Source organism: Phyllobates terribilis, unplaced genomic scaffold, assembly GCF_046119375.1.
Source record: "Phyllobates terribilis strain yellow unplaced genomic scaffold, ASM4611937v1 Scaffold_7__3_contigs__length_470593459, whole genome shotgun sequence".
Lineage (NCBI taxonomy): Eukaryota > Metazoa > Chordata > Amphibia > Anura > Dendrobatidae > Phyllobates > Phyllobates terribilis.
This window is the reverse complement of record NW_027362767.1, coordinates 252,974,847-252,990,385: the sequence shown is the minus strand read 5'-3', so window position 1 is coordinate 252,990,385 and position 15,539 is coordinate 252,974,847. Positions and strand designations below refer to the sequence as shown.

Genomic DNA, 15,539 nt, shown 5'->3' with positions numbered 1-15,539 from the left:
TGACGGTATGAACCTGGAACTAACAGCTGTTCCACTACCTCTTCACTTTTTAGTTTGGTTACCCGGTATAATAGCTCCCCCTGAACTGCAAAGTGTGGTTACCTGGTGTCCACCCCCGGCTCTTGAGCAACACCATTACAAACAGTAACATTATCCCACGCCCCTTTCAAGGTCAAGTCCCGAACCTGAGCTGACCCAAAGTTCTCTCCAGGCACCTCTAATTCAGGGAGGTCGACCACCTCAGATACAGTCTCATCCTGGTCGCCGACAAGGACACATAGTGGGAACTCATCCACTTCCGATGTCGACCAGGGTATTTCTCTAGGGTCCTGGCATTTTTCCACGGGACTCGGTCTGGATCCCTTCCCCCACAAGTCCCAGAACAAGGGAAAATTGCGCCCCAATATGACGGGATGTATCCGGTCCCTGACTACCCCAACCTCGTGGGGTTGGTCGCCACAATCTGTTCCGACTGTCACTCTGGCCACCAGGTAGTTCTTGGTGTCCCCATGTATGCAGCGGACGCCCACAGATTTGGCAGGGATCAGCTGGTGGGGAAGGGTGGCACTGATTAAGGTTACCTGACTCCCAGAGTCCAACAGCCCCAGGACCATCACTCCGTTAATGGATATGGCACACGCCTGCGGGCCCTCGCTGGGTTGACAGTCCACACTGCGGGCTGGGTAAGCATAATATGAACATCGTCTGCCTAGGCTGCAGTCCATTGGCTCAGCAGACGTATGACACTGGGCAGCTATGTGTCCCGGATTGCGACACCGCCAACAGATCACATCCTTAACAACAGTCCTTGCTTCACCTTCAGTGGAAGTGGGACGCCCCCCAGTTGTGGCTCTGAACCCCTTCCGTGGTGAACCCGCCCCCTTTTGGGCACTCCAGTAGGGGGAGGTGATTATGTCGGGTTTCCCTAGGGATTTTTTGACCACTTGGAACGTCTCTACCAGGCCAACAAGATCGTCTGCATTCCGAGGGTCGTCCTGGGCAACCCAGGTCTGCACCGGCCTGGGTAGGGAATGCATGAACCTGTCCATCACCACACGCTCAACCATCTGGGCAGGAGTGGAAGACTCTGGCTGCAGCCACTTCTGGACTAGATGTAGCAAGTCAAACATCTGTGAGCGTGGAGGTTTGGTGGTGGACCCTTTGCGTTTTGACAGACAGTCACTCCTGAGCGTGCCAATATCTCGGTTTTTAATTTTGCGTACTCCTTTGCGTCTTGTAAAGTCAGATCATAATAGGCCTTCTGCGGCTCCCCGGTCAAATATGGTTCCAGAACCTCCGCCCACTGCTCCTGAGGTAATCTCTCCCGTTCCGCCACCCTTTCAAAAATAGTCAGGAACGCCTCAACGTCATCCCCCGGGGTCATCTTCTGTAAGGTTCTCCTTACCATTTTCCTGACGTGTGCATCCTCACCTGGATCTGGGGGTGGAGCGGATGTCCTGCCACGGATCTCCGCTGCTAGGAGCTCCATCTGTCGTTGCTGCTGCTGGATTTGCTGTATCAGGAGTTTGTCTCCTGCTGCTGCTCCCGTTGCTCCCGTAGCTGCTCCCATTGCTGCTGCTGCATGCTCTGCTGGGTCTGCAAGTGCATTTGCTTCATGCTCTGCTGGCTTTGGGCCAGGTGCTTAACGAGCTCCTCCATGCTGCCAGACTTCTCTGGCTGGCTGGCGGCCTTTACCCAGGACATCCACTGGTCTCTGTGGCAGGTACACGTGTTCCTGTAATCTTGCACGCACTCTCGCACCAACTGTAGTAGGACGACTCGCTCGGCCACTTCCGGACGTAGACTCAGGAACCCGGGTTTTCTTTGCAGGCTTTATTAGCAGCATAAAGTTCTGCACACCAGCAAAATAAATAGAGCCTTACTTGGCTAAACCACAAAAACAAAAGATAAACTATAGCACAGTCCATATATGTGTGTACGGGTCGCACACACAGGTTATGTCCAGCCTTCATCTCCCTACTGAGCTATGACGGTCCAGTCTGGAGACCTTGCCTCTCCAAACACAACTCAAAGAAAAAAAAAACAGGACAGAACATTTAAACGTTGCTCAGCCCCACCCTTTAAGTGAGTTAACCCACCAGCATATAACATGCTGGCAGAAAATCCATTGGTTTCAGTTCACACAGGCTAGCAACCTGTGCGAAACATACCTCCCCTCATATACCATACCAGTGACTCTGTCACAGGGTTAATTGGCCCCGATTGGCATTGAAACCGGCCGGGGCCGATACTGCAGGTTGTCAGCTGTCATATACAGCTGATACCTGCGGGAATCGCTTCTGCCGGGCAGTGCTATACACTTATGCCTCAGCGCCGTGAAAAAGCGGCGCTGAGGCATAAATACCCTTAACAGCTGCCGTAAAAATGCGTTACAGCTGTCATTAAGGAAGCAGAAATTACTAATTAAAAATTATAGAAAAAGTAAACACTGGAATTAGAAAAGAAAATGAAATGAATTTTATATAAATCTTTGAAATTATTCTCTGAATTGAAAAATCACTATTTGTTAGCAGAGTTCTTTAGAGGGGTTTTCCAGACTTGATGTAAATTTCTGCAGTCACTCTATGTAAATGTTGATCTTCAAAACTTGACTATCAAGATTCTCTTCAATTTCCAGAACAGGCGGGTGAGAATCTAGTTGGCAAATCACATACCGCCTGGTTCCATAGCAACTTTCTACTGTCTTAAGACCTCATAGTTGTACATAGATCAATTACTTGCAAACAACTTCTTCCTCTATTGGTAAACATTTTCCGTCACAGTGTCCAACTATTATGAACGCTCAAAAAAGAACAAAAGAAAAACAAGGCCGAGTTAACTAAAGCATGCTAGTGCACATTTATCAATGCTATATCAACTCTTTTACAGTTCAAACTTAGACTAGACAGTCTTAAACGTGCCAGGTTTGGCATAGCATTTCATGCTGTGTGATAGGTCGATGTTTACACCATATATTATTTGGCTTACTTTGTGTTGGAAATTTGCACCAAAATTTTGGCATTTCTTTGGGTGCACAGGATGGCACATTATGACAACCCTCCTTTCAGGACAGTCTGTACATTAGTGTATGGCACCTACACCTTCCCCTTGCTGGGAAGATGCAGAAAGTGTCTAAAATATATAATAGATATGGTGCACACACCATGAAAGACCACTTTTGCTGCAGAATTCTGGATACTTAACTTGGTAAATCATTCCCATTTATGTTTTATTAAGGGATTTTTTGAGAGATTTTTAAAAAAAATGGAAAGTGAGGAGTCGTGCTGATAAATGAAGAAAAAAAGCACTCGCCCCAGGAACCTGCTCTTTGCTCCAGCACTGCCCACTCTGAAAGTATCAGCTGGACTGGAAGCGATGACATCCAGTCCACCAGTCTCCAGACATCTGAGCCAATCAGTGGTCGCGTAACTGGCAGTCGTAACTCATCACTTGGCGGAGACCACTGGAGTGAGGAGCAGATCCGTAGGCTGAATATTGCTTCTTTTATCAACATGGCATCTCACTGTGTGTTTAAAAAAACGAACAAAACAAAACCGAAAACCCCTTTAAGACTTTTCAAAATATGTCCATGAGTTTGAAATGCAATGGAATACAGAAAGTGGGTCACTTGGTATCTACTTGGTTATATGGATTAAGTTTAATGGTACAAAAAATGCCAAATAGCACAAAGGACCTGGCAGGCTAATACAGATACAATATCAAAAAGCCATATACTACATGTATTGCAATGTAGTGCAAGAAAGGCCAACATTATATAGCATATAGACAACCCTTTTGGGACACCACTTTAAAAAGTAAAAGTATACACCACCAGATACAGCGAGTGAACACCAGGACACCGGACACACGTTTTGACACTAAGTGCTTTGTCAGGGGCTCACTACTATACTGCAACAAAAAAAAAACTACCATAGTAAATGAACTGTGTATACAAAATGCTGGGTGTAGTGTAACACACCTACTGATAGATTTTCCATGACACATGAATGAATATGATTTGTAACATTTTTATTATCAACTCTCAATGTTGCGTTATTAAATGACTTATTTGTAATTTTATTTTGTTGGTAACATGTCAGTAAACTCGGTGTGGTCAGGAGTCTGTCACATCAAGAAGAAACTCGGAAACTGAAATTCAGTTGTTTTTTTTTTTGTAATTTCTTTTTTTATTCCTATAAATTTTAAAGTTCGATGACCAAACTTCTGTTCTGTTTTTCAGGAGCTGGCCAGCTGCGGCTGGAACAAGAAGGAAAAACACAGCCTAGCGCCAAATGTTGTCGCCTTTACAAGACGCTTTAACCAGGTATAGAATGGGGGACATTAGAAGATTAATAATTGTTGTAATGATTGCCACCAATTTACTGGACAATACATCCCTGCCCCAGCGAGCGCCCTATCTATTTCACCAGTATAGCAGTACAATTGTATGAAGGATATAGTAGAGGCACATTTATAAGCTCAGGGACATTTTTTTTAACACATTCAATTGTGAAACTATTTTTTTATTCTAAGATTAAAATGTACTTAAGCCTTAAAGACAGAGTAGAAAAAAATGTTTTAATGTGTTTAACATGAAAATGGATGAAACTTACCTATTATGTGTCAATTATGGAATCTGTCTAAGGCTATGTGCCCACGATGCAGAAATGAAGCGGAAAATTTCCGCTTCATTTCTGCATGTCCTTGCCCTGAAAAACGCGTGCGGAATTTGACACGCATTTTTCGCGAGTTTATGAAGTGTTTTGCACATGCGGAATTGCCTTGCGTTTTCTAATGCATTGAGAAGGCAATTCCGCATACGTAAGCGCACAAATAATGGACATGCTGCGGAATTTTCCGCACATCAAAAACGCTGCGGAAAATTCCGCATCATGGGCATTGAAAGTGCGGATTGACATTCGGGACCATGGGGGAAGGATTACCAAGCGTTTTACAAGCGTTTACTCTGCGAAAATTACGCAGCAAAAACGCTTGAAAAAAGCATCGTGGGCACAGACCCTTAATGTCAAAGTATCAGCTCCAGTCTCTCATCCTGGCGGCTCCACTCCAGGTTTCAACATAGGAAAAAGATCCCCCCTCCTTATGTCAGTCATGTGTATGAAGGGGCTTAGCTGACTCATTTTAATACCTAAGCGAGCCCCTTTCTCTATGTATGCATTACACATGCCGAAGATTGGGCCAGTCTAGCTATTGAAAAAAGAGTTAGGAGGTCAGTCTCTTTCATGCACCTCACAGACACACGGAGCGGAAGTGACAGAACAGTAGAGGTTCCAAACCCAAAAAAAGGGAGTGCCCAAATCCTTGTTCTTGGTTGTTCTTCTTTTCAGTGAATGAAAGGTAAAGAATGCAGAGCTAGTGACCTCAAAAAGGATTTTTAAACACTTAAAAGTCATACTCTATCCATGGGATAGAGAATAACTTACTGATTGCTGGGGGCGAGGCGGGTCTGTCCTCTGAAACCCCAGTAAGGTCAAGCTATGGGGCCGGCTATTTGCAACAGTCCCATAGACAATGAATGGACTGGACATGTGCATGCTCCACCTTCACTCCATTCAGGCAAGGCACTGCAGAGCCCCATTCTCAGGATCACTGGGGGCCTGAGTTGTCAAACCCCCAGTGATCAGTATTTATTTCCTATAACTTTTGATTGTGGGAGAAACCTCTTTAAAGGGTTTTTCCACCCCTGGTGAAATCTTCGGCAAGCGCTAAAGCTTGCCGAATTCTAATGGTGTGTAATGCACACACTGTTTAGGATTCGGCTCTGCTTACCAGTTCCAGCGATTGTCACGTGACCCCCAAGTATGTGATTTACGTAGTTGTGGTATGTGGTAATGTGCTGACTAGAGTCTCTGAAGAGAACATTACAAGTCAGGACTGAGACTCTAGTCAGCATGTGACCGCAATTATGCAAATTGTATACGTGTGGTCACATGATGACCGCTGAAATCGGCAAGTGGCGTAGAATCCTAGCAGTGTGTGTATTACGCTTCCTTAGGATTTGGCAAGCTACATCTCTTATTGTAGATTTCACCAAGGGTGGATAACCCCTTTAAAGAATAGTTTGTAGCGAGACTTGGGTCCTCCAAAATCTTCTAAAGCAGCAAGAACCGTTTTCCTTGTGTACACCATCCTATGTGTTATATCTAGTGCTGACAGCGGGACATCGGACATCTGCAGTGTACAAAGTACAGGCTTTTCTTTACAATCGAGACCATTTTGGTTGCTATGTGATACGGCTAAATACAGAAGTAACTTACACATTTTCCATTTTAAGGATGGAAGCAGGAATGCACTTTTCACATTACTGGAAGGTTGTGCTAGAAATGTGTCGCACATCTTAAATGGAGATCTGTTTATCATCTATGAAATCATCCCCACTTCATGCTTTAAGGAAACTCCATTTCCAAAAACTGTGTGTCTGCATATTCTTTGATCGCTCTTCATATGGCGTGAGGTCATTTATTTCCAAAATAGCTGCGGATGTTATGTTGGGCAGTAGCGACTAGACGCCCCAAACCTTTTTAATACTACATTGTATTCTTATAGACCCGATGGCTTGAATTACTCGAGGTTGCCGGCTATTTTCCTACAGTCTCGTTGTTCCTATTTCATAAATGTAAAGCGATTTTTAGAACGTTTTAATATGTATACTTGATAATTGTTTGCTACTTTTTGCAAAGTAATAAACAGCATTTCTACCTTCAAATGGTTGTCGCATCTCAACATTCCCTTACCACATGTCTCTGTTAGGGCTTCTCACGCTGAGCACCATAAGCCTGAATGGAAAGCTGCTAAGGCCTTTTATCCATTTATCAGGTCATCCTTTGCTTCTTCCCTGCAGCTTGGTACATAAACACCAGAGGGAAACTGATTTCATAGTTTTCTTTAGGATTATTCCCAATCATCCAGCAGATCTGTTGCATTTTCTGATCCGGATCTGTCACCAGTTTAGAGCAACGTGCAGCGTTTTCTGAGCCGGTTAAAGAGCACAACTTTTGCATGTTGTGCTAGCTCCGGCATAAACCAACCAACCGAACACAACTGATTCATGGAATCCCGGCCTAACACAGCATCAGTGTACTACATGGGTGACTATTCATTTGAATGCTGGCATGTAATACTACATCCCCCTCTATAGCGGCCGCTGCAGGAAAAATGCCAACTAATTAGCCACATGCTTTCAACTTATTGATGAAGCAACCCTATACATTTATTCCATCAGCAGTGGAGGCCAAAATGGGGTGTTCTATCCTATGGGGAGATTTTGTTGTTTCCCTCCCAATTTACATCAGGGTAATAAGCTTGGTTCTCTAGGATTTCAGTCTCCAAGAACCACTGACCACGCATGTCTGCATCAGTAACTTTTACTATCCCTAACTATCTGCTGATGAAAATTAGGCAATATTTAACATACTTTTTTTTTTAAATTCTTACTTGCAAATGCTGAGTCCAATCAAGAAATCTGGCAGCGGGGTGGATGGATTAACTTAATTAAGTCACTTTCAAATGGATATAATTTCTCTCTCTTGCTGCCTTTTCACTTAATGGAAAAATCTACTTGGAATCATCATACATCCCCTGCCCTCTTAATTTTTTTTATTTTATATGGTCATGTAGAAACAAACTGCAGGACAATCAGTGAACTTGTTTTAGGCCTTGCTGAGCTTTTCAGATAGTATAAGTTGTCTCAGCACCAATATGTATAGGTGTAGTAGATGGTGAAATTAAATTTTCATAAGGGCTGCAAGTTGCCAGCCAATGTGACTACAACTACGCGTTTTCTAAGCCCTGCTATCTTTTTCTGAAAACACAAAAAAATTAGATTAACAACGCATCAGATTTTTTGGATGAAAAAAAAAAACAAGCTCAGTTTTCATTATGTGCTGAATCGGATTTTCATCTGTATTTGGTCCATTTTCACCATCCTTGTATTGTGTATTCCAATGCTTCTCCGATCACCTAGTCAGAGAAAAAAAAATGTATTCTACGTGCCTAGATAGCTATCAGTTTTTTTGTTTTTTTTTGCAGATCAATGGTCCATATAAAAAAATAAATAAAAAACAAATGGAGACTACTTTGATCTGATTAGCGGACCAAACTCCAAAAAAAAAAAAAAACAGACAGCACTCGGGTGCCACTCAATTGGCATTGAATCACAGAAGGCCATGTGTAATTTTTTTTTTTAATGTATGTGGACCATGATATGTGAGGCTGTAGTTGCCCATATAGTGGTATATTCAACATGTTTCCTCACTATAGATAGAGAACTTGGCAGTGATGGTACTACAGGAGATGTAGACGTGTAGGTGAAGTAACTATAGCCCAACAAGAGGGTGGTAGTGATGACCAGCTTTCAGTTTTGAGTAGTAGAACTGACCAGTGTATAGCTATCTGGAAATTGGCTGCAAGCTGCTGTTCATGGATTGTTTTATTGCTATTTGGTTTGATGGATCCTAATGAATCCTGACGGATTTTATTGTATTATAATGGAGTCCATTATGTTTTTTATTCAGGAAACATTAGGTTTTACGGGATGTCCACCTCTGGGGTTGGACGGTTTACTTAAGTGTATGTATTTGTGGCTTAAATTCATTTTTGCAATTGGATTTTATTAAGAATGTTGCACTGTTTGGCTTTTACAGAATCTTTGTTTCCCTGCACATTTAACTTTGATGTGGTCTGTGGTCATAAATCAGCTGAGAGGAGCGCAGTAAAAGACAGATAAGAGTTACAAACTCCCAATCAGACCATCATACCAAGCTCACTGACGGATTCTCAGTTAACTCGTTCTGCAGCCAGCAATTGACAGTGTAACACAGGGGCTGTAGAAGGCAAACTGTGCAATATCTTTAATGAGATCCAATGACAAAAACAAAAAGCCCCAATTACCTGCATTAAAGAAAAAAATGGTGGAAAATTAGGCCGCATAAACACGGAAACCATCATCAATCAGGTTGGCTGAAAATCATCAACAGCTGTCAGCTATCTAAAGGGTATGGGCAAATGTAGGCTCTGTTTATATTCGCATGGCAGTAAACAGTACCTAAAATCCATCTCCTTAGGATAGCCTGCTTGTTGATGGTTTCCAGGTTGCTACTTTTTGTTGTTAGCTGCACAGTAAATACAAACTGAAAAAGTAAAAAGTGAAGGTAATAAAGATGATAGTAATGAATAGATTAGTTACCTCTGTAGTTGTTGCAGATCTGCACCTTCACAGAACATGCTGGGAGTTGTAGCAGACAGCCGTGAAATATGTTTTTACAAATGTATTTAATATTCTTCACTGGAACAAAAATCAAACATTATTCATTTTGTGACATGTAAATCCTAGAAATTAGATTTTGGAAAGTAGCCGCCCGCACAACACAAAGGTCAGCGGCCGATCATTGTTATACAATATAAGAGAGACCCAAAGCAGGCCTCCCCGGCCACAAAATAATTGACGTAGGCGGCAGAGACTGTACACGTTAATCTGTGGTTGGCTGCTTATCATGTCTTACCTCATTTCTACATAGCCTGGAAGAAATGAAGTCTCACTATTAATGAGAAACGACGTCTGCTTTATGTACAGTGGACAGGGAGCTGGAAAAAAAAACAAGATGAAATGCTAATAAATTTTGTAATGTTTTGCAAGAAATAGTTTTCATCATTTTTCTTAATTTCTTTGTAATGTCTGTCAGCAATTACTTTGGGTAACCGTACACATTGGTTCAAATGCAGATTTATGGAAAACAAAGAGGAACCGCCATTTTTCAGATTTTTTTAAGGGGTTATGCAATGAACAACATTTTAAGGATGGTAAATGTTTGATCTCTGGGAATCTGGCCATCAAAATAATCCCATGTGAATGTAGCAGTACTGAGCATGTGCGACTATAGCAGAGGTGGTCACACATTCTCACTACCACTTCATTCACACAGGGGAATTTGGGACCCCATTGTGACCGGACCAGCTGGCCCCCAACAGCAAGTATAACATACAATTCATACACTGCTTTGCCCCAATCTTTTTTCTTGTTTCATTTTAGGTCAGCTTCTGGGTTGTCCGAGAAATCCTAACAACACAGACTCTAAAAATTAGAGCAGAAATTTTGAGCCATTTTATCAAGATAGCCAAGGTGAGGGTTTATATGGTATCTTATGTTTTTATTTGCTTTTCTCGCCACACGGTGACCATTTTGGGAGCTCTATTGGCAGCCATATTGGTCATCACCGAGCTTTTGTTTAATCACAGATGACTAAGCAAAGAAGATAATTTGGTGAATTAAGGAGAGACTCATGAGGCTTTAAGGGGTTAATAAGCGATGGCCTTACGTTAGATTCATTTGTTCTGCATTATGACCTATACGCTGCAGCACAACATCTGTGTTTTGGTATTTCGTTTTATTGGAATTCTTCAAGGTAATTTCCATTAATCCACTATGGAAACATGTCGTATGGAAATGTATGCATAAATCAAGTAAAACATAAGCACATGTTGGTAGATATGCAAGATGCCATCAATCTGAATATAATAATAGGGGAATCTATAATTCATGTACAAGAAATTTGCTTTAATGCCGCACCTAATGGTCGGGATTACCCAATCTAGTCTATGACCCGTCTTAATAACAACCGATGAAGCTGACTTTTAGGGCCTAAAAACAAGGAAAGAAAATTATTCCAGTAGAAATTAAATTGTATATGCAAACCCTGAATAGTAAAATATTGCAGACATTTCTTAGTCACTTTTCAGTTTTTCCTTCTTACCAGTGTGTCAATTGACAGGCGTCTGTCTATAGAGGTGGTACCTGTCTTTAGGAAGCCACCCAAACCATTAGCACAGTTCTTGCTTGAATAATCCATTATGCAGTAATTAATGGGGGTTGTCAATCGTTTTAAGAAAGTACCTTAATCAAGAAATGTAAAATAATAAAAATTGGATTGCTTTCTTTTAGAAGTGCTGTTAAAAGAGCAGAGATTGCAGGCCGCCCCTCATTACCTTAAGAACCCACATTTGGTAAAAATCTATCATTCATTGCACAAATATGAGCTATAAATCACACAGGACCCCGTCTAAACAGCCGGCGCTTTATTCCAGCCTTAGATTGGCCACATGAATAATTGCGAATCAAAGCTCATTACAGAATTTATGCTGATCGGTAGCAGTTTCACGAGTCCACTGACACGAATATAAACACAGAAGCTGCAAAAAGTAAATTGTTCTGACAGGGACTTATTTGTTTCTATAAATCATTGGTTTTATGACTATTCAGTCTCGCTTCAGTATACTGACAAATACATGTTAATCTTCTTTCCATTTTAACATTTTTTCCCCCTAAAGAAGGCCTTTTTTTATGTATGGAAACTAGCATGAGGAAATAAAATTTCATTTTTGGCTACCAACAGGATCTCTGTCTTTTCTAACCTTCCCATTAAATGGGGTTGTCTCTCCATCATACAGTAAATGTGTAAAATTACTAAGTGCTTGTAAAAACAAGCAGCTTTGTTATTTAGGTATGAAGAACTAAGGGATTTTTTAATTTATAGCTTACTGCTCAGTTCCTAGGTTACTGGCCACCCCTGCAGACTATCAGCGGTGGCCAGTCCCTTAGGCAAGCTCTTTTCTGTACAAGCTTTATACCAGCCGATAGCTAGATCTGTCCTGTTTGTGTCTCTGATCCTCTGATGGTGAACGGGAAATCTGCTTCCGCTCGCCACAACCCTGCCATCGAACTGAACGGTCAATCCTCAGGAGCACACCGCCCCTCAGCAGGCTCGGAGACAGAGGAGCCACTATAATGCTAGTGATAGTCTCATGGTTCTTTATTCAGATCTATGTATGGTTACAGACTACAAGCAAATCCTGCAGTCATACTCCCAATCTGTTCCCTGCTTCATGCTCACATATATTTGATAGGTTAGCAAGAAGCAAAAACAGATAGAAGGTAGTATAGCCATGAAAAATATAGGTCTTCATTGAGCTGTATACACAAATCAGTGGGACATTAATACTAATCAGAAAGTTTTTTTTTGTTTTTTTTAATGCATTGGACATTATAAAATATCTGTGCAAAGTTGTGCAGATCCTTTACATATTAAAGTGATATTTCAGTATTCAAAAATGATGATATTTGGCTAAGAGATATCCATTAATCCTGAGAAAGAAGGGACTACAGCCATAGTTTGATTAATGCTTTGCTGAAGGGGGATAAGGTGCTAAATCAGCCCCCAATAACATTAATTCACTGGATCATCAGGATCCCAAAGGTCAGACCGCCACGGGTAATAAAGTCATGGCATATTATAGCAATGTGCAATCAATTTATAAGCTGTAAAGAGCCCTTTAGTACAGAAAATCCCAATAATCTAGCATTTTGTAGTCCCTTTTCAGTGTAATACAAGTAGGAGGTTGTATTATTGTGTCCTACCTGATTGGAATCTCAGATTTTGATCCAGAATTTCTCATGATTTTTTGGAACTACCCTAATTCTTATTCTTGGAATTAAAGATAAAAAAGTCTTTTGATATTGCTAAAATATAGTGCAATAATTTGATTATATTTAATCATTCTTGTGTTTTCTCCCCAGAAACTTTTGGATCTGAATAACCTCCACTCTCTCATGTCAGTAGTGTCAGCGCTGCAGAGTGCACCCATCTTCAGACTGACGAAGACCTGGGCTGTAAGTGACTCCCATACCCGCTGTAGCATTTCTCTTCTGTTACTCTGTGTCCGGTGGGATTTCTCAGCTGTAAAGAATCTGTCAGATCTCACTTCCTTAGGTCTCGCTCTAATGAAACTCAGCCTTTGAACGTGAAATGAATACATGGCAAATATTGCTTTAGCGTAAAAGCTCTACCTCAGAGTTCCCCGAATAGATGCGTGATCGGTGTACACGTGGCTCATTCATTTACAGTCTATGGAGCCTTATTCTAGCGAAATGATTTCTGCAGTTGTTGAAAAAGTCTTAACATTCACCAACTATTGGAAACAATAAAAAAGTGCAAAACAATAACAGGAATGGGTAAGAAAAAAAGGAAAAAAACATACTATATGATCAGATGTAAGAAGCTTAATCAAGAGAGTATAAAATAATCATAAGGCAAATGCTGCAATTTTTGTGAAAACTGGATCTGTCACTATTTCTGCGGTCGCTGGTGATTGGCTACCACTTTCTCAACAAGTATGCACTATTAATATCAAAGTGGCACAAGTAGTATCAGTCTGTTGCTTTCTTTTAATAAGAGAGGAATATTTATTTTAATGGGGCACTCCAGACAAAAACTGATACACTATGTTATAGTAAATGCAGGGCTTGTGGTCTTAGCATATCGGATTTGGCTGAAGTAATTTTTTTTGCAGCTTTTATCACATCTTAGCCTTAGGTCTGACCCCGACATCTGGAGTATTACCAAATATATACATCTGATGAAATGGCGGATCCACTGCATATCATGGTATAGCAATAAAATAGTTGTTTTTTTTTTTTTAATAACCCCTTGTCAACTGTGCCTTCCTAATACAGTTGCGAAAAGATATACCAAAGCATAATGGATGCCAAAAAGTCATTCTCTGTTGGGTAAATGAGGGCCTATGTTCGGGATTTTCTCCTGTCACATATGTTGGACATAGGCAAAAACATTGAGGGTAGATTATTATTAGCTTTTATGCCACCTTTGTGCCATAAATACTTCACAATTTTTCTGCATAGTTGTGCAAAAATCCTAAACTTTTACCTCTGAATTAACCTGCAGTTCAATATTAGTCGTAGATTTCAATTTCCCTCTTTAGAGCTTCCCAAGATATAGCAAATTTTTAAGAGGTATTCACATTTTTAAGACTGCCTCATGGAGAGGCCAGCCTTGGGAAATCTCTCTAAGTGAACATAGCATATGACTTCACATGAATAGCATGTTTTTTTCTCTCTTTTTTTTTTTTTTTACCCCTCGCTGTAGGGGTTGTTGTATTTATAACTTTTGTTCTCAAGATTGGTGGGGGTCCCGGCTGTCGATCACAAAGTGATTGCATATCCTAGCATTATGCCATAACTTTAATAAAAAGACACGTTTGCATTAACTGCTGAGAATGTCTCCAAGCATAATAAAAGCTGTGAAGAGATGAATCTGCTTCTATACATGATCTGTATTGTAGGCAGTGCCGGGTGTGAATGACATGTACTCCACATTTTCCATGCTGATAGGATATTAAACTCATAAAACGAAGATCGAGCAGCAACCACGAGACTAGTGCACGCTTTTGTTTAGTCTGAAAGTTTGATTAGTTTTTTTTTTTAATGGAAATGTATCCCAAAAACATATGTTCAGAAACTGAGCATGGTAAGTGATTTCTAAGAATCCTGACTATTCACTGGCTTCATATTTAAACACCGATACCCCAAAAATCATGTTCTCTTTCCTTGTATATGCTCTGGGCCATGTCTGTCATGTGAAACGCTTTGTGGTAAGATTGCTGCGATTGCAAAACGCAGATGAACCTAAAAGAATGAGCTCTTCATGGAAACTCTCCTTTATCTGTCTAAAAAACTGGAAGTTGAGAATTTTATAGACCGACATTACAGTAACATAAAGAAGCGGATATTCAATGCTTCAAACATTTCAAACATGGTGGGTTTCTTAAAGGAGTTGTCCAGGACTTCTTGGGATAGGTCCGCAATGTCAGATCGATTGGGGACTAACAGCCGGCACCCACAGCGGATGAAAGTACACAGTGTTTGGTGCCAGTACACCACAGCTCCGCACCCTGTGTAGTGGCCACACTCTGTTACTGCAGCTCAGCTGTCATTGAGGTGAATGGGATCTGAACAGCACTACCCCAGAAGAGCCATACATTCCTCTGTGATAATGGGAATAAAAACATCCAGCTGTTTAGTTTATTCATTCATTTCCAGGAGGAACAATTGAGGAATGGTACAATGCAAGTTTCTGTTTTTAGCTACTTTGTAAAAGTGATAAATTTTATACCCGTTCATCTGTGGAAGCATTTTCCTTTACCAACCTTTCACAGGCGATATCATGCCTGTCTATATATAGTTAGTCAGCTTCCAGGCTATAGTCTTGGCTTGGGTCCTGGATAATGTAAATCTTTGTTACTGAAGTCCAGATAATACGCACGTTGGATTCTGGAAAATGCTTAATGATTGATCGAGAATTGCTAATTGTTTCCCTGTGTTACTTTGCAACATTTCATAATAAGCTGATAACGATGAAAATGCATTCCTTTTTTTGTCTTCTCTTTTCTTCAAGATGAAAGAAAATGTGAACCTTTGAACTCCATTATACATTACATTACATTACCTATCCACAGTAATCAGTCTTGGCAACAGAGGTGGGGCCCCCAATGTCCATAGATTTATCACTAGGGATGAGCAGACCCGTGGATGTTCGAGTTCATTGGGTTCGGCTGAACTGTAGTCGAAAGTTCGGTTTGGGCATTAGAACTTGACCCCAAACCCAATAGAAGTCAATGGGGACCCAAACTTTGGTGCTGTAAAATGGTCATAGTAAGGGCTAGGGGGCTGA

The 15,539-nt window shown here is 41.1% G+C and overlaps 1 protein-coding gene across 15 annotated transcripts in view; it reads left to right on the top strand.

Moving 5' to 3' along the window:
• RALGPS1 (Ral GEF with PH domain and SH3 binding motif 1) overlaps positions 1-15,539 on the top strand; it is a 540,676-nt gene that overhangs the window by 150,818 nt on the left and 374,319 nt on the right. For all 15 annotated transcript variants that reach the window (XM_073640264.1, XM_073640270.1, XM_073640276.1 and 12 more), the window contains 3 exons: positions 4,241-4,324; positions 10,049-10,138; positions 12,590-12,682. In XM_073640264.1, coding sequence (XP_073496365.1) covers positions 4,241-4,324; positions 10,049-10,138; positions 12,590-12,682 — 267 coding nt within the window. The remainder of the gene's footprint in view (positions 1-4,240; positions 4,325-10,048; positions 10,139-12,589; positions 12,683-15,539) is intronic.